This window comes from Panthera pardus, unplaced genomic scaffold (assembly GCF_024362965.1).
Source record: "Panthera pardus isolate Hobbes unplaced genomic scaffold, ASM2436296v1 HiC_scaffold_16, whole genome shotgun sequence".
NCBI lineage: Eukaryota > Metazoa > Chordata > Mammalia > Carnivora > Felidae > Panthera > Panthera pardus.
Window position 1 is genome coordinate 151,345,772 of NW_026526721.1, and position 22,412 is coordinate 151,368,183.

The following is a 22,412-nucleotide window of genomic DNA, read 5'->3' on the forward strand; positions in this document are numbered from 1 at the left end:
ACAAAGCAATGAGCCCTGAAGTATGAGTATGAGCTTGTGAGAGTCCATATGGGAATGTCACTGAGGCAAAGGGACAAGAAGATCACACGAACAACTCTGGGTAAACTGTAAAATACCCTCTCCACTCAACTTTGGAGAAACTAAGAATTAATTAGTCTAGATTAGGTTAGAGTAAGAAATAATCTTAAATGCTCAGAAAATCGTAAGAAGAAAAGTTATTTCTTTTCTTAGCAGAGGCTAAGTTTGGGATCATCCTCATTCAGGGACGCAGGCTGTGGTGGCAGGGGTAAGGGGACCCAGGGAACAACAGAAAGGCTCTTCCTTCTGCTAACATTTCATTGCCCAAAGCAACTGCCATGGCCACGAGTTACTTCAAGGGGTAAGGAGATGCAATTCTACCAGGTAGCACAAGGAGGAACCAGAAATCTTAATGAATCGCAGTGCTGATGTAAGTTCTGACGTAATTGGCCTGTTAATATGCTGAAGTGCAGTATTTATTTTCAGTCTTAAACTATATGATACCATGTAGACAAATCCTGTACATAATCGTGTACAAAATTGTATACTATACACACAAATCAAGTGGGAAAAAAGCAACTTCTAAGAATAGGGCCAAAACCAAACTGATTTAACGGGTCAAGATGTGGAACTGGTAAATCACTACTGAGCCTGGAATGTAGATGCTGCCCGAAGGAAAAATGCATCCCCCAAAACGACTGTTATCTTCACGTAATGAGCGTAAGGCAGGCCAGCCCAACAGGACTCTGTTTAGTAGGACTGCCTATCATAATGAGGCAACAACTAAAGACAACATAATGTATATGACAAGAGAAGATGATAGAAGGGTGAAACCCAAAAACGATAGGTAGCATATGACAAATTCCTGGACAGATTAATGCAAAAAGACGACTTTCCACTTTAGGCGGCCCAAGCCAAAAAAGCAATTCATAAAGTCAGGCAGGAAAGGAAGGAAGAACTTCCTGGGCCTCCAAGCCAACCTTTTTTTTTTTTTTTTTTTTTTTAAATGTTTATTTATTTTTGAGAGACAGAGCACGAGTGGGGGGAGGGGCGGAGAGAGAATGAGACACAGAATCAGAAGCAGGCTCCAGGCTCTGCACTGGCAGCACAGAGCCTGATGCGGGGCTCGAACTCACAGACTGTGAGATCGCTTAACTGACTCAGCCCCCAGGTGCCCCCAGGCCAACTTTTGAAATGAGTGCAATGGCGCCGACTTACTGCAGAAGTCCATTCAAACTCAGAATCGATACCTCTGATGAAATTTGGCTGCTACAAATTCTCATTCCCATTTAGGCACATATAAAAAAAAATGTGCTTACCATTAAAAACAAAACAAAAGCACACACACTTTAATGACTCAAAACCCACAACTACTTACCTCAGAATTTGATAATGATTCTTTCACTCGGGGAGACTAAAAGAAATACAAAAAAGGCTTATTAACTCAAAACTTAGGTTACTTGTAGTTCCAAACTGCACTGAATGTTGAAATGCAAGTAAACTCCATTTCATTCTGATCCATTAAGTCACTGGTAACTCTAGTGAAAGTTTTCTGGAAAAAGAAAATATCATGATGCTATTGTATTCTTTGTCCAGGTAGCCTTTAATACATCAATGTTCTATGGTATTTTAACAGTTCCCAACTTGAGGTTTATAAACAAACATGGGACTGAGTTCTCAGGCAGCAGGGAGGTCACACTCTTCAAAGTACAATTCTTTCTACTAATCATGAACATGTTATGTACATAATATCCTAGACCAACTGCAAGCCTTCAAGCTCATTATCCAACACACCCTCAAAGCAGAGTAATTTGTATTATGGGCTTCAGCTGGAGAACACTCTGGAGCCAAAACTGAAAATTTTGGCAAATGTATAATCTGCCACTTGAAAAATCTATGCTAAATTTATTTAGTAAACCATAACAGTTAGTAGTGATTCTGGATACAGGTAATGGAGAATACAAAAAAACAAAAAACAAAACCCTGAACATATCTTTAAACAAACATCAGTTTCTGGTAAATTCTACCAAGCATAAATTTAGACTACTTAAAAGGTCAGCTTAGGCTTTTTTAAGTTTTCATCACTATTTCATTGAAGAGAATCAAGGTTCAGGTGATAGCTAATATATCACAGCAAGTATATGGCCAACCCAACACGCTTTTTAACTTTATGTTTGGAAATAATTTCAAACTTACATAAATTTCTGTTAGAATAAGAACAGTACAAAGAACACAAGTATACCTCTGACCCAGATTCACCCATCATTAACTTTTTTTCCTTATCTGCTTTATTGTTTAGATGTTCACTTTCTCTCTTTTTAAACACACACACACACACACACACACACACACACACACACACACACACAACCAATCATATTGCTCTTGTACTATCTGAGAATTAGTTGCATAGACTGTAGCTGTTTACCACTGAACCATTACTGTGTATTTCTTAAGAACAGGGATATTCTCTTCTATAACTTCATACTACTATAGTAGTAAATTTCAGTAAATTTCACAATCATGCTAATTTTCATCAGCTAGTCCAGGCATTTGCCAAGTTGTCCAGTATGCGGTACCTATTTTTCCCCTTGTAACTAATAGGCAAGCTGTGGAGAAGACACTTCCAGACCCTGAAAATATTCTGCTCATCAAAAATTTCCCCTATACTTAGCACCCACTGATGATCCTTGTCTGACCTAATTTTTATGACTGCTATCCTGGCTATAAAGTGATGATTTTGCCCTCCAATACTCCTCTACATTTCCCAGTCAGCACCGGCAATTTACTGTAATGAAAAACCATCCCTCTCCCCCACTTATAATCTACCTATTCATTATTGGCATAGACTCACAGAGTCCTAGTTTTTAAGTGGTTTACAAATTATTACTGCATTTAAGGATTTTGATAGTTAAATTCTAATTTGGTCAGTGGGAGCTCATTCAATCTGGGCCTTGTATTATTATGATTTTTTTTTTTTTTTTAAATAAAACGCCTTTTTTTTTTTTTGACAAAAGAAGATATTCCAGAGTCATCTTGTATTTTCCCTGTGTAAGCCCTGGAATCAGCCATTTCTCCAAGGGGCCCTTGTTCTCTTAGTACAGAATGGCATTAAAGACCAAGATCTGGGCATAAATTGTGCTCACTGTTCTTGTTTTCCTGACTCTCTGCATACCTGGTAACCTCTGATTGGATACCAGATACTGTGAATATTATCTTGCTGCATGCTGATAATTTTGTATTTCTATAAATCTTCTTGAGCTTTGTTCTGGAGTACAGTCAAATTACTTGGAAACAGCTTCATCCTTTCGGATTTTGCTTTATGAGTTGTTGACTGGATCTGGAGCAGTGCTCAATCTAGGGCTATACGCTCCCCACTACGTAGACAAGCTTTCTGAGAACTCTACCCAATGTCTTGTGAATGACAGGTTTCCACACTCTGGCTGGTGGAAATGGGCACTGCTGCTGGCTCTCTGTGAGGGCTGGGTGCTGCTACCCCGTCTCAGGCGGTTTTCTCACATGTATTCCTTGAAGAGTATTCCACTGAACCCTCACAAGGGAACCTCTGCAGACTTCTGAGCTTCTCTCTGTGTGTAGCTCTCTCCTCCCTGGTACTCTACTGATTTATCTGCTTCCGTCTCCCTGGACTCTTAGCCCTATTTCCTCAACTCAGGAAAACACTTTTCAAGCCATAATGAAGGGAATAGTCAATCAAATAAAACTGTTCCATAAATGGAAGAATGAGCAGAGAAGGACATTAAAATGGTTATTATAACTATACTATAGTTATAATACACATTAGCTTCAAAAAGTTAAGTAGAGACATGAAAGTGTAAAAAATGAACAAGCATGAAATCAAACTTCTAAAATATTACCATGTCTGTGATATAAAATAGACTGAATGGGATTAGCAGCAATCAGATATTGCAGAAGAAAAGATGAATGAATTTGAAGGCCCACAACAGAAACTGTGCAAAATAAGACTGAATAAAAAGAGAATTTTTAAAAAGGAAAATCAGTGAACTTGCAGATAATTTTAAGCAGCCTAATATACATGTTATTGGAGCCTCCGAGGTGCATGAAGGGCAGAAAAAAATATTTGAAAATATAATGGCTGAAAATTTCCAAACTTGATAAAAATCTATACACCCACAGATACATGGAAATAAATAAACCCAGGCATATCAAAATCAAATTGCTCAAAAAACCATTCAAAAAGAAAAAAAATATTAAAAGCAGCAAGAGTAAAAAGACATGTAACTTATAAAAGAACAAGACAAGGGATACCAGATTTCTCAACAGAAACAATGCAAACAAGAATATGGTGAAACAACATCTTCAAAATACTGAAAGAAAAAGCCTATCATTCTAAAATTCTATACCTAGCAAAAGTATCTTTTCAAAACAAAGATACAAACAATAGAGACATTTTTGGACAAAAAAACCTTAAGCAAATCATCACCAACAGATCCACACTACAAAAACTGTTTAGGGAAGTTCTTCAGAACTTCCAAAAAAGGAAATGATATAAAGATGGAAATTTGGATCTCCATAAGAGTCTATTTTGAATATGTGCTGAATTTTGTCAAAGCTTTTTTGGAACGTATCAAAATAAGAATATGACTTGACCTCTCTTTAGGCCTATTAATATTACAAGATTTCCTAATACTGAACCATCCTTGCACCCTACTCCATGTGATCATGGCATTTACTTTCAACATAGTTCAGTTTAGTTTTAAAAGACCCTCCTTTCACCAAAGAATTCACAGCATCAAAAATGGCTAACGTGAAAACTACAAAAGTATATAATTTTCTATGCTGCTTACATATCAGTGTATTAGGTTATAAAATACTATAAAATCTTATATGTATTTCAGAACTACAAAATTTTAAATAAATTTCTCTTACAGTTAGCTAGGGGGTAATAGTCAGACATTGAAACACTGTAATTTTTCTTCCCAAATATTGTATGTTGGTCAGAGAAAACACTGTATCATCTCTTTCATAGGAAGCTAGAACTACAAGATTCATGTACCTCTACCTTCCTCTGATCACTTTAATAGAACATTACAAAAGAATACTGATTTAAGGAGGAATCATATGAAAAAGTAAGGAGAAAGTCTCTTTACACACACAGTCTCACATTTTAATAAACTCACAATTGTATGTAATCAAATGTTTATATCTGTTATCTCCTGAAGAGCTTTCCAAGGTTAGAATGTAATAAATTTTTACCAATTTTCCTTGGCAAAGTCTTTACAAACTTAGCTCTGCAAAAAGACTAGACTCAAAGACTTCAGCTGACAAGATCAACAAATCTTCAATGTTGACCAGCAAGTCATAAGTGCTATGACGGAGCAGGTCTTATAAGCAGGCAGACATGTACCACCTACCCACCATTCATACCACAAAAAGGTTCTAGGCGGTAAAAGCCACGATGAACCTCAAACATTAGTATTTCTCATGTACATTTCTATTCTTAGGAATGAGTCCTAACAATCAACTTGAGGCATTAACTTTAGGCAAGAGTGATGGAATAAAACCAAAACAAGACCTCTGTCTACACACACACACACACACACACACACACACACACACGCATGCACCCACGTACATAAACACCAAAACATACACCCTCCAGGATATACCAACTGAAGAAAGGTATATTGTTCTTCTTCAGGCAGAAGGTTTGCAGACTTCAGGGAAAAAGTTTTGATTGTTAGGCTTTCAAGTTCAATAATCTCTTCTTCTGCATTGTCTCATCAGCCATTAATCCTATCAAGTGTATTCTCATCTCAGACACAGTAGTCCCCTTCTCTAGATTTTGGTCATTTTCATATGCCCTAAATATCATATCCGAACAGATGTGCCAGTCCACTTTTTCACGTAGAATTAAATGGGTTCCTATTGTTAATAACTCGCTCAAGGAAATTCTATCGCTAACCCTTGTATTTTTCACACTTCAGCTGTCAAACTGAACAGAACCAAAGAATATAGCATATCTCAGAGGCTTCAGACAAAAAGACAGAGCTCTAGCTAAAGCACACAGCTTAACAAAACTTACCCTGAGTTGTGAAATTGCTGCTTTCCCTTCCTCACTTTCTTCATCAAATTCATCATCACTCCACTCCCAGCCGCCATCTTCTGTCTTATGAAGGCGGCCACTAGAACCTGGTACTCTCCGAACCTGCACATTAGGAAGGGAGATGTGGATTATGGTAGTGCTTGGTATTTACTAGGTATAGTATACATATCTTCTACTCCTCACTTGCTCTTTGTGCTCCACTATCGGTCTTTACTCCCACGACTGACTTTCCCTACGCTTCTATACTCTTGAGCCCAAACACCATCCAAATCCTTCTTCTGTCAAGTCACAGACCAAATCTTATCAATGGTTTCATGTTCCGAGAAATTTAAAAGTTTTTTCAGCCCCCAAAATAAATAAATCCAAGATAAAGAAGATTCTGCTTTTTTCATTTTAAAAATCACAATTATACCTACAGTTTCAAGAGTACTATAGCTGCACAAGTTTTGTTAAGAAAAACAGCAATTTCCTAACTTTTATCCTCTTACTCACAGGGAGCCACTTTTAAGTCATTTTGGCTTATTCTTTTTAAATTAACATTCATCTCTCTAAGACTGTGTTCTTATTATTACCCCTTGAATTTTTGGTTTTAGGAATTATCTACTGGACTTCGAACTATAAAAGATGAGAAGTTAATCCTATTATCAACCCCCCTCTTTTCTCAAGATACATTGTAATTTTGGTTAAATCAAAATTCAGTGTTTCCATGACATGATTGTATAAATGATACAGTTAAGTCTTATTGTGTATTACAATTACTTTTCTCTACTGTATAACTTTTTTGTTTCCCCTATAGTTAATATTTGCTTATTTTTATGTACTTGTCATATTCATCCCCAAATTCTCTGTATAAATCTCCTCTCACCATATTCATATACGTTATTAGGTATTCATCACCTCCCTGAGGAAGACCCTCACCAGAGCCTCCCACCTAGACTGGTTTCACACCAGCTCTGGACTTCAGATCTCAGTCTATCAACAGCTCTGTTTCCCGGACCACATGACTTCCTTGTTCTCAGTTTAAGCACTTCCTCCATTATTAGCATAGCACATTAACTGAAGCCATGCATTTCTCAACTTTTCGAGTCCATCCCTACGCTTCACTTATAGTTTGCCTGGTAAAAAAGTCTGGGTTAGTAGAAAAACTTTCTTTCATAATGTTGCACACAACTGCTTCGTTGTGACCTGGCTTCCAGAGGAGCAGTCCGTGATCTTTCCCCTTTCTCTGGAAGCTATGGGATCTTTTTTTTGCCTCCAGTATTCTGAGCTAGCATGGCAATGTGTCTTAGTGCTGGCCTATTTCCATTCATTGCACTAGGGCTCTTTCAATCTGGAAATTCAGGACTATCTGTTTTGGAAGTTTTTCTTGAATTATTTCTTCAGTGATTTCCCTTGTTTTTCTCGGTTCTGCTTTTCTAGAACTCTTTACTCAAAGACTGAACCTTCTCAAATGATCCTCTAATGTTGTTGTCTTTTTCTCCTGTAATCTATCTCTTGGCCATCTGGGGTCTCTTTTCTGGGAAATTTCCTCAGCTGTACCATACAACCTGTGTATTGAATATTTTCATTTCTTCTCTGACGTTTTCAATTTCCAAGAGCTTTTTGTTCATGGAGGTGTCACTGTCTATATGCTCCTCTTCTAAAGTAACAGCTTTAGGGGCGTCTGGGTGGTTCAGTTGGTTAGGCATCTGACTTCGGCTCAGGTCATGATCTCACGGTTGTGAGTTCGGGCCCCACGTCGGGCTCTGTGCTGACAGGTCAGACCCGGAGCCTGCTTTGGATTCTGTGTTTCCTTCTCTCTCTCTCCCTGTACCCCACTCATGCTCTGTCTCTTTCTCTCTCAAAAATAAACATGTAAAAAACATTTAAAGTAACAGCTTTATTGAGATATAATTCACATACCATATAATAATACCATTTAAGGCATCCAATTCCATTTTTTTTTAGTATATTCAGAGTTGTGAAACCATCTCTACAATTAAATCCAGATCACTTTCCTCACTTCCCCACACCGCAAAAAACACCACTTAACCATCGGCAGTCACTGCCCGTTTCCGTACGATCCTCCCAGTCCTGGGCAACCTTGCATCCACTTTGTCTCTGTACGTTTGCCTATTCCGGACATTTCACATAAATAGAATCAGATAATATGTGGTCTTTTATAACCAGCTTATGATGAGCATAAGGTTTTAAAGGTTTTACTCACATTAGGACATGTATCGGCACTTCATTTCTTTTTACTGATGAATAAATATTTCATCATATGGACACATGACATTTTATATATCCATTCACCAAGAGATGAAGAATCGGGTTGTTTCCACTTTTTGGTTATTATGAATAATGCTGCTGGGAACATTCCTGTACGCATCTTTGTGTGTACATGTTTTCCATTCTCCCAGGTATGCCTAGGAGTGGAACTCCTCCTATGCTCATATGGAAGCTTTGTTGAGTCTTTTGAGAAACTGCCAGACTACTTTCTAACGTGGCTGCACCACCTCACATTTTCATCAGTAGCGCGAGGGTTCCAATTTCCCTACATCTTTATCAACACTTGCTATTGTCTGTCTTTTTTATTATAATCAACCTAGTGGGTCGTCACTGTTTTTGTGTAGTGTGAGGAAAGGGCTCAACTCCGCAATTCACTCTGCTGCCTGCAAACAGTGATTTAACAGAGTCCAGAATTAATTCATCAATTGTGTAACATCCCTTTTCATTCTAGTAGACAGTTCACACAGGCATACTGTGGACTAATGATATTTGATGAATAAAAATATATCAAAGGATGCTAAAGAATTGAAAAAAATGAGTACTATACTATTAACAAAGAATTACTTACCATATACTTTCAAAATGCAGAAGTAAATTTACTCTAACCAATTTCCTAGAAAACTGGAGTTAAATCCCCATTTACCTTTTTAGCTCTTTCAGAAATAGTTGGTGCTCTCTGCAGTATTTTTTCTTGAAGAAATTCTTTATTCTGCAGAGGAAAAATACGTTTTCTTCTTAAAAGAAGCTTTTATTGAACCACAGAAATTGACACAGAATATTCAAGCACAATTAAAATACCATATAGTAACTTTTATAAAGAAGTCTGAGGAACGCTTCCATTCTTTTATTCTGAGATTGAAGCTCCTTTAGTACATTACTACCATGGTTTCACAAACTGAGACAGAGCCTTAGTGTGCTGTATGAATATTATCAATGAAAAGTTTGCTTTACCCTAGGTCCTTTAGGATCATGGTCCCACACTTCCAACTACAGTAACATCGCACTTACCCGTTAGCTTTGGGAAATGAGAGTTTTACCAAATTCAGTAGTAAAACCTTTGAACTGAGAGTTCAGTATTTTTCACAGATTGTATTTATAATGGCAATATTCATTGTTCTCGTTCTAAGTTTAACCTGATGTTTAAATTAATTTATATGAAAAACACATTTACCAATTCTAAAGCATGTGTCTTAATTACCAAAGGTTGTACAAATAATGCCCCCCAGCAATTATTTGATCTACTTTTCCAAACATCACTTTTGGATCACTTTTCCAAACATTATCATCTAAAGATAAAACAATTTCTGAGCAGTGAATCTAATTTAGGTAGCTGAGGTAGGTCACACGAACACATAAAATCAAAAGTTAGCAGTTCTTACCTTTGCTTTTTGGAAAAATTTGTGCCTTAACAGTTCTGCTGCTGTTGGTCTAAAACCAGAAAAGAACGTTTTAATAGTTAATTCAAGTGTAACTGTGGGTTTCCATCTTCAAAAATGAGAAAATGATTTCTTGAGCAGCAAGATAAAATCTCAGTGTTCTCCACTTTCCTTAACGGGCTAAAAAGCAAAAAGCAGGATAAACTCGGTACAAGACATTGAGTAGAGAAGAAAACCCAAATAGAAATGTTCTGATAATAATTATTGTAGGTTCTTTGCAAAATTCATTAGTGAAATGTTTCTTTTGGAATCATGATTTCTTAGTGGCTTCCAATATACTTGCTATTATTTTCTCAAGAATATTATTTCCCAATAATATAGACAATATCTACTTTAACAAGTCGTAAAAATAAATTTAATCTCACATAGAGGAAATGGACCAAATCAAGCTGCTTCTTGCCATGTGGCTGCTTGCCAGCCTTCAACTTATGTAAATACATAGTCTTAAAAATAGATCTGATGGGGCCTGGGTGGCTCAGTTGATTAAGCATCTTGATTTCAGCTCAGTTTGTGATCTCATGATTGCGAGACTGAGCCCTGCATCAGCCTCAGCACTGGACATGGAGCCTACTTAAGATTCTCTCTCCCTCTCTCTCTGCCCCTCCACTGCTTGCACTCTATCTCAAAACACACACACACACACACACACACACACACACACACACACACACACGCACGCAAATAGATCTCACAATTTCCTTTAAAAAATTGAAGATTCTAAAAGTAATGTATATATTCCCCAAATTGACTCTAAATTCAGTTTTTAACTGTACAGATAAAGGCATCATCACTGTCAATTGTACAAACTTTTAAATAGTATGTTTGAGAATAAAGAATAAACAATACTACACTTAAGAGACCGGACCTGATTACACCACATATCCCACTATGTAACTCTGAGCAAATCTCTTCTCTAAGGTTCTGTATTACCTACCTGGTCAAGCCCCTGAAGGCAGTGGTTCTTAAATACGACTGTGTACGTACTATTCTATCTGGGAGTTTCAAAAAAAAAATCCCAATGCCCAGGCTGTACCCCATATCAATTAAAGCAGAATCAGTGTGTGGGGGGGGGGGGTGGGTGGGTGGCATCAGTAGTTTTTAAAATTTCCCAGGTGGTTTTAATGTGCATTCACACTTGAGAAGAACCAGGGCTTCAAAGAAGATTGAGAAAACAGATTTGAATGTGCTATGCAAACTGAAAGTAGACCTTACCCTTCCTGTGTTATTAATTATTGTACCAAAAAAAAAATGTTTTTTAATGTTTATTTTTGAGAGGGAGAGACACAGAGTGTGAGAGGGAGAGGATCAGAGAGAGAGAGGGAGACACAGAATGCAAAGCAGGCTCCAGGCTCTGACCTATCAGCACAGAGCCCGACGCGGGGCTCGAACTCACCAACAGTGAGATCAGACCTGAGCCGAGGTCAGATGCTCAACCAACTGAGCCACCCAGGCACCCCCTCTATGTTCTCATTCAATCAAGATTTCAGTATGGTCAACAGTTTGCACACCACTGCTTCTTATGGTTCATCCCTTTCTTCTAGGTTCATTTCCTTCTTTCTAAAGTTCTCTCTCTCTCTCTATGTATGTATATATGTACATATGTGTATGTACATATATATACATATGTGTATGTACATATATATGTATATATACATATGTGTATATACACATATATGTATATATATACATATGTGTATATATATATTTAATCCAAGTTAGTTACCATACAGTGTAATATTAATTTCAGGAAAAGAATTTAGTGATTCATCACTTACATAGAAGTGCTCATCCCAACAAGTGCCCTCCCTTAATGTCCATCACACATTTATCCCTTCCCCCCCTCCCACCTCCCCTCCAGCAACCTCAGTTTGTTCCCTGTATTTAAGTCCTACGGTTTGTCTCCCTCTGTTTTTATCTTAATTTTGCTTCCCTTACCCTATGTTCATCTGTTTTGTTTCTTAAATTCCACGAATGAAATTATATAATATCTGTTTTTCTCTAACTTATTTCGCATAGCATAATACAGTCTAGTTCCATCCACGTTGTTGCAAATGGCAAGATTTCACTTTTTGATTGCTGAATATATATGTATATATATACATATGTGTGAATATATATGTGTGAATATATATGTATATATACATATGTGTGTATATATATGTATATGTATGTATATATATATACACACACACACACATATATATATACATACATACACACACACACACACACCCCACATCTACTTTATCCATTCATTAGTCAATGGACATTAAGGCTCTTTCCATACTTTGGCTATTGTCGATAGCACTGCTATAAACACGTGCCCCACAGAATCAGCATTTTTGTATCCTTTAGATAAATACATAGTAGTGCAATTGCTGAGTTGTAGGGTAGTTCTGTTTTTAAATTTTTGAGGAAGCTCCACACTGTTGTCCAGAGCGGCTGCACCAGTGTGCATCCCCATCAACAGTGCAAGAGGTTCCTCTTTCTCCTCATCCTCGTCAACATCTGTCGTTGCCTCAGTTGTTAATTTTAGCCATTCTTACAGGTTTGAGGTGGTATCTCATTGTGGTTGTGATTTATATTTCCCTGATAATGAATGATAATGATAAAGTAAAATTTACAGGAGTTGTCTGATAAAACGTGATTGGAAATTTTTGTCTGAAAAAATCTCAATTTCATGCTTATTCTTGAATAAGAGTTTGACTGGATGGAGAATTCTGGGTTAACAGTAATTTTCTTTCAGCATTATTCCGGTATATTCTGGCCTCAACTGATTATTATTGGGAAAGTGGCTATCAGTCTACCTGCTATTCCTCAGTAGGTAATCTGCCCCCTCAGTTTGCATTTAATAGATTCTCTTTGCCTTTGTAGTTTCATGACTCATGTACAAATGGGAAAAGGGAAATACCGCTTGGAATTTGGGGGGATGGTTCTTTAATCTGAGGATATAGGGATTTCATCAATTCTACAAAATTCTCAGCCATTATTTCTTTGAATATTGCTTCTCCCATTCTCTCTAATCTCTCCTGGAAAGTTTCTATATGTGCATGTGTATGTATGTACACGTGGATGTACATATGCATGCATGCACATGCGCGCGCGCGCGCACACACACACACACACACACACACACACACACACACTGAACCTTTTCATTCTGTCTCCCAAATGTTCATCATTCTTTTCTATTTCCATTTAAAAAAAATTTTTTTTAACGTTTATTTATTTTTGAGACAGAGAGTGACACAGCATGAACGGGGGAGGGTCAGAGAGAGAGGGAGACACAGAATCTGAAGCAGGTTCCAGGCTCTGAGCTGTCGGCACAGAGCCTGACGCGGGGCTCGAACTCATGACCGCGAAATCATGACCTGAGCTGAAGTCGGGAGCTTAACCGACTGAGCCACCAGGCGCCCCTCTATTTCCATTTTTAAAAATCTTTCCGTGTTGCATTCTGAGCCATTTCCTCAATATAGTGTAGTGTGATTGAGTAAGAGCAGTAACTCTACAGTCAAATTGTATGGGTGGCAATTCTAGCTCCAACATTTTCTGGCTGTGTGACCTTGGGCAATGGTACTTAACCTATGTTTCAGTTTCATTCGTAAAACAGCGAAGATAATAGTGTCATCCTCAAGGGATGATATATGTTAAGATGATGTATGTCCAGTGTTTACAACACTACCTGGTAACTTGATTAGGAGTCAATAAATAATTCTCTTTTTTGTGTGCTTTACTGGCTGTTCTATTTAACCAACCCATCTAAGTTTTTTTCTGAACTTGGAAATGTTCTCAACAAGGTATAATTTTGGCTTACAAACTGGAAATAGATGTTCTACAGCTTCTAGATATTTTTCTTTTTTAAAAAACTTTTTTATTTTGAAATAATTTTAAGCTTATAGGAAGATGCAAAGATACTACAGTGTTCCTACATGCCTGTCACCAGCTTCCCCTAATGCTGACATTTTATATAACCATGGTATAATTATCAAGATATTAACTAAACTAAAAATATTAACATTGCTATACTATTATAGAATTTATTTTTAAAAATATTTGTATTTATTTATTTTTGAGAGAGAGCCCGTGCCCATAAGCAGGGGAGGGGCAGAGAGAGAGAGTGGGAGATACAGAATCCTAAGCAGGCTCCTGTCGGCATAGAGCCCGACGTGGTGCTCAAAGCCACAAACTGTGAGATCATGACCTGAGCTGGAGTCCGACACTTAACTAACCCAGGCGCCCCAATTACAGTCTTTAATATATGAATATTGGTATAACACTATAAACTATAGACTTTATTCAGATTTCCCCAGTTTTTGCTCTAACGTCGTGTGTCTGTTCCGCGATCTGATTAAGGACACCACGTTTCAATTAGTCTTCATGTTTTTTTATCTCCTCCAATCTGGGATACTTCCTCAGTCGTCCCTTTCCTTACTTGTGAAGAGTGCTGGTCAGGGAGTCTGTAGCTTATTCCTCAATCTGGATGTGTCTGATGTTTTCTCACTACAGACTGAAGTTAAAGATTTTGGGAAGGAACATTTCAGAGGTGATACGCCCTGCACCTTGTATCAGGGAGCATATAATAATCAATATGCCTTCTTACTGGTGAGGTTAACCTGGATCACTTGTGACAGAGGTGTCCACCAGGCTTCTCCACTCTGAAGCTACTATATTTCCTTTTTCATACTCGATTCATCAGAAGCAAAACACTAAGTCTAGCCTACGCTCAAGGCAATCCATTAAATTTTACATTTTTGTTACTTTATTTTTCATTGCTAAGCAGCTTTGTTTGTTTTCTTGGTCACAGTCATATCCTTTTCTTATGGTTTTGATTTCTTCCATTAGGATTTTAATTATTATTTCTTCTTAAATTTTTAACGTTTTTATTTATTTTTGAGACAGAGAGAGAGCACAAGCAGGGGAGGGGCAGGGAGAGAGGGAGACACAGAATGCGAAGCAGGCTCCAGGCTCCGAGCTGTCAGCACAGAGCCCGATGTGGGGCTTGAACTCATGGACTGTGAGATCATGACCTGAGCTGAAGTCGGACGCTTAACTGACTGAGCCACCCAGGCGCCCCAATTATTTTAAATATACTTATTTTATAGATTCTTCAGGTATCTCTGCATTATCCAAAGCTTCTGGAGCACGGATTCTCCTGTTCGCTGTGTCTGCAGACTCTAGTTTGCTGTGTACTATCTTACTGTGTGTTTTATAATTTCGGATTGTGATCTTTTCAACGGGACATTATTTGGAGGAAACTCATGGACCTCGAGTTTGGAACAGTTCGAACAGTACAGTTTTCTAGTTGCTTCTGTCAGAAACAAAATTGGCTTGGCAATAATTCTTTTTGACTCTTTAATCTTGTGCGTTCCTGGATAATATGGGTAGTATAAATTCAGACTGTCAACCTACACAATGTCCAGGTCAGAGGATCTGATTATTCAAGACGAGTTTTTGGTGTGTCTTTGTGATGATGGACACATATTTTGTTTTCTGGTCCATCCTTTTACTCAGAAGGCTGACTTGTGGAGGTCTCAGTCTGAAGCAGGGATCTCAGTTCAGATCCCCAATGGCTGGACCCAAGATCTCATTTCCAGAGCCACGTGGGAGTTTGAAATCTAACCGAGTAGGTTATTAAAAGGAACAGTGTCCCACTGAGGGCAGCCACAGGAGTGGTTCATGATATTTCTTCCCTGATTTGTTTTTTTTTTTTTAAGTTTGATAAATTTGTTCAGCATTTATAGGTGCTTGTGACAAAGTCTGTTATTTTAGTTAATTAACTAAAGCAGAAGCAAAAGTCTATCTTTTATACCAATTTGTTCAGAAACAAAGTTCTAATGGCACAAGTTTGACCTTTGCTACCTATTTTTCTTACCTTTTCTAATATTTCCAACAATAAACTCTGAAGCCCCATTAAGTATACTGAAGACATGACTTCGATTGAAATCTTTTATTTTTGTTGATCTTCACAGAAATCAAAATTTAAAAATTCTTAGTGCTAAAAAACTGAGTGGAATATGGATGTGAAACAGAAAAATGAGATACAGAACAAAATGAACCCTAGTTCAGAATCAGAAGTTTTGGATTCGAGTCCCACCTCAATGACTAGGTAGCTCATTGACCTCACAGATAAAAGGTTGTACTCAGTGACTTCCAACATATTTGATTCTGTTTAATTCATAAAGATACACACATTAGATGATCATGTTTATTCACTTACTTGGCATCCAATCTGTCTAGTGTTACCAAGTAAGGGCTATGAATTTTTGGTATGATTACTAAAATCTTTCCAATAAGGAAATACATATATGATTACGTGGCCTTAGATATAACATTGGCTATGTGTACTTCTTTTGTTATTAAAATTGTAAACAGGGGCGCCTGGGTGGCTCAGTCGGTTGAGCGTCCGACTTCGGCTCAGGTCACGATCTCGCGGTCCGTGAGTTCGAGCCCCGCGTCGGGCTCTGTGCTGACATCTCGGAACCTGGAGCCTGTTTCAGATTCTGTGTCTCCCTCTCTCTGACCCTCCCCCGTTCATGCTCTGTCTCTCTCTGTCTCAAAAATAAATAAACGTTAAAAAAAAATTTAAAAAAAAAAAATCGTAAACAGCATTAAGATACTTGTTTGCTCATAACTTTTAAGTACAAGCTGAAAACAAGTCCTTCCACTAACTTGGCATTTTATTAACACAGAGAGTTCACAATGTACAGATTTATAAAAACGTAACCAGGAAATAGCTGAACTATTTAGAGTATACACTGTATACTAAAAAGAAGGGAGAAAGTAATTAATTTCATTTCCAATCTAGTGTAATAGTCTCTGTATATTTTTTCTAAAGTTTATATTTAAATAAATATATGTGAATATGCAGAAATAATTTTGTGCACATGAATGTAGGTATGTGATACTTAGACTTCCCACAATGGTTCACATATTTCATGAAGACAAACGTAACCTTTATCTCATATTTTACCTTTTTTCTGGATCCTTTTGAAGGCACAATGAAATCATTTTCCTAAATGATTTTCCATATTTTTTCAGCATTTCTTTATCTTGAACCCCAGTTTCCAGAGAAGGAGGATCATTTTGTAGTGTCAGCATTAAAACCTGGAAGAATTTTCGATACAACATAAACTTGTGAAAATTCAGTAAAGTACTGTGGCCAAGATTCTTCAATATAGACAACCTCACAATACATGAGGCCATATTTTCTGAAAGTTCACATCTAGACCAGTTGTTTGGAACACTGTTATTTAGACCTTTTCCACACAAACAATATCCTACAGACAGTTGGTTTCCCAGGTAACAGTAACTGTTGAAAGGGCTCAACGGTATTAGCAATGAATGTCCTTTAGTTAGAAACCTTTCTTCACAGGGCGCCTGTGTGGCTCAGTCTGTTCAGTACCTGACTCTGGCGTAGATCGTGATCTCATGGTTCCCTCTCTGTCCCTCCCCTGCTCACCCTCTCTCACTCTCAAAATAAAGAAACATTAAAAAACAAAACAAACACAACACCCCTTTCTTCAAGTCCTCTGTCCCCTTCTTCCTTCCTCCTTCCTTCCTTCCTTCCTCTTTTCTTTTCTTTTCTTTTCTTTTCTTTTCTTTCTTTCTTTCTTTCTTTCTTTCTTCCTTTTTCTTTCTTTCTTCTTTCTTTCTTTCTTTCTTTCTTTCTTTCTTTCTTTCTTTCTTTCTTTCTCTGTTTCAAGAGCAAGAAGGGGAGGGGCAGAGAGAGACAGAGAGACAGAGACAGACAGAGAATCCCAAGCAGGCTCTCCACTGTTAGCACAGAGCCTGATGTGGGGTTTGAACTCATGAACCACGATATAATGACCTTAGCTGAAATCAAGAGTCAGACACTCCACCAACTGAGCCACTCAGGCTCCTCCTCTGTCCCCATTCTTATACTGCCAAACTACTTTAAAAAAAAATGTAAAGTCAGGGCGCCTGGGTGGCTCAGTCGGTTGAGCACCCAACTTCAGCTCAGGTCATGATCTTGCAGTTCGTGGGTTCAAGCCCGGAGTCAGGCTCGCTGCTGTCAGCCTGTCAGTGTGCAGCCCGCTTGGGATCCTCTGTCGCTCTCTCTCTGCCCCGCCTCGCTTGCACTCTCTCAAAAACAAACATTTAAAAATAAATAAATAAATAAATAAATAAATAAATAAATAAATAAAGTAGAATCCTAGCAAAATAATAAAATAAAATAAAATAACAAGTAAAACCATGGCTGATTTTACCTATTCCTGGCTCTGTTTTAACATGACCCCTAGTAATCTGGCCTTCTCTTCCCAGAACTCCTCCAGCACTTGGATCCCAGAAATCGCTGATGCTGCCTACTTAATAGAGCTACGGCCTTTTTCACTTGTCAGTCTTCCACCTTCTCTGCAGTAACTGACTATTTTGATTATTCTGCCCATCCTAAATCTCTTCCTTCTCTGACTTTCATGGCAACATACTAGCTTGATGCACTGAGGTGTAAGTAATGAAGGTCATATCTATGTGGTGGGATTGGGGGTGATTTGTGTTTTTCTAGACTGTGTAACTTTTTTATAAAAGCATAAGCCATTTTTCTTTTGTTTTTTTAAGTTTATTCATTTGTTTTTGAGACAGAGAACACAGTGGGGGAAGGGCAGAGAGAGAAAGGGAGGGAGGGAGATAGAGAATCTGAAGCAGGGTCCAGACTCCTAGCTGTCAGTGCAGAGCCTGACATGGAGCCCAAACCCCTGAACTACAAGATCATGAGCTGAGTGGAAGTCGGATGCTTAGTCGACTGAGCCACCCTGGCACCCCATAAGCATAAGCCATTTTTCTAAACACAAAGTCAACACTACTTAAAATAAAATAGGGAATAAAAAGGGGTTGTAGTTAGAATTAACACTTGCTTTTCAGATTCAATTTATATTTTACTGAAATGGACTTACTAAAAGCTGGAGGTATTTCTCATTCCGAGCAAACAGGCTAACATGTATATGTTTGGCTACAATTCTGGAGTCACTGCCGGCAATGGATGAAAAGTAAACCCCATCTCCTCCCCCACCTCCTTTTGAGAAATAAACCATTCCTCTGTCCTCAAAATAGCTTCCCACTTTACAGTTATAAAAATTTATCCTTTTCAAATCCATTCACTCCTAGGATTAGTCTCTGCAAAGAAACTGGGACATGGGCTGGGGTAGGATGTTGACTGTGAACCTCACCTTCATTGGTGGATATTTATGATAAGGAGCTGCCCCGGTGGCCAGTTCAATTGCTGTGATCCCGAAACTCCAGATGTCCGCTTTGAAATCATAGCCTCGGACCTGTAAAGAACATAAAGGTGTACATGATTACTTGTGCCACCCTAAAAGCACTTTTATTTTATTTCTCTTTTTAGTAATCTCTACACCCAGCCTGGGGCTTGAACCCACAACCCCGAGATCAAGTGTTACATGCTCTTATGACTGAGCCAGCCAGGTGCCCCTAAAAGTACTTTTAAAAGGAAGCTTCTAGGGGCGTCTGGGTGGCTCAGTCGGTTAAGTGGCCGACTTCGGCTCAGGTCATGATTTTGCGGTCCGTGAGTTCAAGCCCCGCGTCAGGCTCTGTGCTGACAGCTCAGAGCCTGGAGCCTGTTTCAGATTCTGTGTCTCCCTCTCTCTGACCCTCCCCCGTTCATGCTCTATCTCTTTCTGTCTCAAAAATAAACGTTAAAAAAAAAAAAGATTAAAAAAAGTAAAAAATAAAAGCTTCTAATATGTATCAAGAACCACGAAAGTGTTCATAAGCTTTTTTTAATTAAAAAAAAATTTTTATACTTATTTATTTTTGAGAGAGAGAAACAGAGCACGAGCAGGAGAGGGGAAGAAAGAGAGGGAGACAAGAATCTGAAGCAGGTTCCAGGCTCTAAACTGTCAGCGCAGAGCCTGACGTGGGATTCGAACCCACAAACCGTGAGATCATGACCCGAGCTGAAGTTGGACGCCCAACCAACTGAGCCACCCAGGGGCCAAGTTTTAAACCATTAAAGTAATCTAGAGTAAGCAAAAGCTAACTATACTTGGTAACAGAAGAAGAAAAAGCAATCCCAATAAATGTTCCCCAGAAATGGTGAAATTAAGTATGGGATACTCAGTTAAAAGAAATGTTACATAGTCACCTAAAAGCAATGTAAATGAATTCTATATGAAAATATGGAAAATCACTTGTGATAAAGTATTTACGAAGAAAAAAGAATACAAAATTCTTCACAAGTTTTGATACTATTATAAAAGTACATCGACTATGTTTTTTAAAAATTTTTTCTTAAAAAAACATTTTTTAATGTTTATTTTTCAGAGAGACAAAGTGTGAGCGGGGAGGGGCAGAGAGAGAGGGAGACACAGAATCTGAAGCGGGCTCTAGGTTCTGAGCTGTCAGCACAGAGCCTGACGCGGGGCTTGAACCCATGAACCGCAAGATCATAACCTGAGCCGAATCAGACACTTACCCGACTGAGCCACCCAGGGGCCCCTCTATTTGGTTTTTTTAGAAAAAGAACTAGAACTGGGGCGCCTGGGTGGCGCAGTCGGTTAAGCGTCCGACTTCAGCCAGGTCACGATCTCGCGGTCCGTGAGTTCGAGCCCCGCGTCGGGCTCTGGGCTGATGGCTCGGAGCCTGGAGCCTGTTTCCGAATCTGTGTCTCCCTCTCTCTCTGCCCCTCCCCCGTTCATGCTCTGTCTCTCTGTGTCCCAAAAATAAATAAAAAAAAAAAAAAAGAAAAAGAACTAGAACAAAATTGTTAGGCAGTAGTGGTAAGTCCTGTTTTCCAAATTTTCTATGTTACGGTATTGTTTTATCCTGTTATGGTACTATTTTAACCTGTTCCATAACTTAAAATGAAAAAAGATACAAGGGGTGTGAATATTTTCAAAGTTCTTAATGTGACCATGTTGCCAAATTTCTTTCCTTTTATACTGGCATGAGCACATGATAAAATTAAATATTTTCATTTTCCATCCTAAGCAACACAGGAGAAGAAATGGGTTGGTGGGGGTGGGGTAGGGTGGGGTGTGGTTTGAGACCTGGAATTAAAGCTCCATATGATGTGCTGCCTTGACGTCCAGTAAGGAGGTGGGCCTCTAATGAGCCAAGTGCAAGTTCCCCTCTCCAGTCTGTTCCCGAGGGTAAAGTCCCCTAGCCCAGCAACCTTGTTTCTTACCCGGACAAGCAAAGTTCCTGCTTAGCCTTGAGTAGCAGGCTTCAGCTCCCGACCAGCCCTCAGAGTTAACCGTAGGAGCCAATCACACCCTCGCAAGGAAACCGAGGAGCACCTCGCTCTCTCGATACTACAAAGCCTGTTTCCCACAGCAACTGTTTATTCACTCTCTTCCTGAATACAGCCCCATGGGACATGCAGTGTCCTCCTCCCTGAACCTACGTGGATATGCGACTAATAAACTGCTGTCGGTCTCGCAGGCCCAGAACCAGGTGTTGTGTCCCTAGGGTGGGAATGCTTCCGTCACCAACAGGGCGAATACAGGCATTATAACGGAGTGAAAGTGAATTTGGTTCTACAATACCAACTCTGATGTATTTCTAGGACATTTAGGTAAAACAGCTATAGGGAGCTGGAAACCTCCACCTAGAGGCTTAGGAAATAGGACTGGCATTTTATACTTTAGAAAATATAATAGGTGAGGGCGCCTGGCTGGCTCAGTCGGTTAAGCGTCCGACTTCAGCTCAGGTCATGATCTCACGGTCGGTGAGTTTGAGCCCCGCGTCGGGCTCTCTGCTGTCAGTGCAGAGCCTGGAGCCTGTTTCAGATTCTGTGTCTCCCTCACTCTCTGCCCCTCCCCCGGTCACGCTCTGTCTCTATCAAAAACTGAATAAATGTGAAAGAAAGAAAGAAAGAAAGAAAGAAAGAAAGAAAGAAAGAAAGAAAGGGAAAGAAAAAAGGAAAGAAAGAAGACATATTAGGTGGGAAGTGGAGATGAGACACATTAGTGAGACAAGAATTCGAGAACAAGGTCCTGGGACATAGAAGGAAAGACAGAAAAGAAGTCAGAGAAACGGCCTGACAGGTAGGGGAAGAATGGGGAAAACTACACTAGGGAAGCTGAAGACGTAAATCAAGGTGGAAAGGTCCAAGTGCTTCAAATGACAGGACAACAAACAAGTAAAACAAGGAATAAGGAATGAGCATAATTTGAGAACAGCAGAGTATCCGTAAGGTGGCTAGACGAGTGACATCTGACTGCAGTTGTTTCAGAGCAAACGGAAATGGAGTTGTGGGCAAAACCAGTCCTCCAAAAACCAGAGCAGTGAAACTACACGTACAAAGATTAGGTCATTTAATTTGTAAAGCGGAAACTACTATCGAACCAGTCTTCATTATATTATTGCTTAGGTCGTGTGTGGTAGAAATCCTGAGTTGTATGTATCATTTACAAAGATCTACAGGCTTTTTGCTGTTGTTGTTAACGGTGGACGGATCCTTAACCAAGGAACAGAGACACGGATCTCCCAGAGTTAGTGTAGCACATGTATCCCCTACTTTTTTTTTTTTTTTTTTAAATGTTTATTTATTTTTGAGAGAGACAGACAGAGTGTGAGCAGGGGAGGGGTGTGAGTAGGGGAGGGGCAGAGAGAGAGAGGGAGAC

General features: G+C 38.9%; 1 protein-coding gene across 2 annotated transcripts in view; it reads right to left on the reverse strand.

The window, feature by feature from the left end:
* The window catches only part of OXSR1 (oxidative stress responsive kinase 1), a 101,853-nt gene that overhangs the window by 10,835 nt on the left and 68,606 nt on the right, over positions 1 to 22,412 (reverse strand). For both annotated transcript variants that reach the window (XM_019418714.2, XM_053903992.1), the window contains 6 exons: positions 18,996 to 19,097; positions 16,781 to 16,914; positions 9,754 to 9,802; positions 9,018 to 9,083; positions 6,083 to 6,205; positions 1,397 to 1,432 (listed from right to left, as the gene is read on the reverse strand). In XM_019418714.2, the coding sequence (XP_019274259.1) occupies positions 1,397 to 1,432; positions 6,083 to 6,205; positions 9,018 to 9,083; positions 9,754 to 9,802; positions 16,781 to 16,914; positions 18,996 to 19,097 (510 nt within the window). The remainder of the gene's footprint in view (positions 1 to 1,396; positions 1,433 to 6,082; positions 6,206 to 9,017; positions 9,084 to 9,753; positions 9,803 to 16,780; positions 16,915 to 18,995; positions 19,098 to 22,412) is intronic.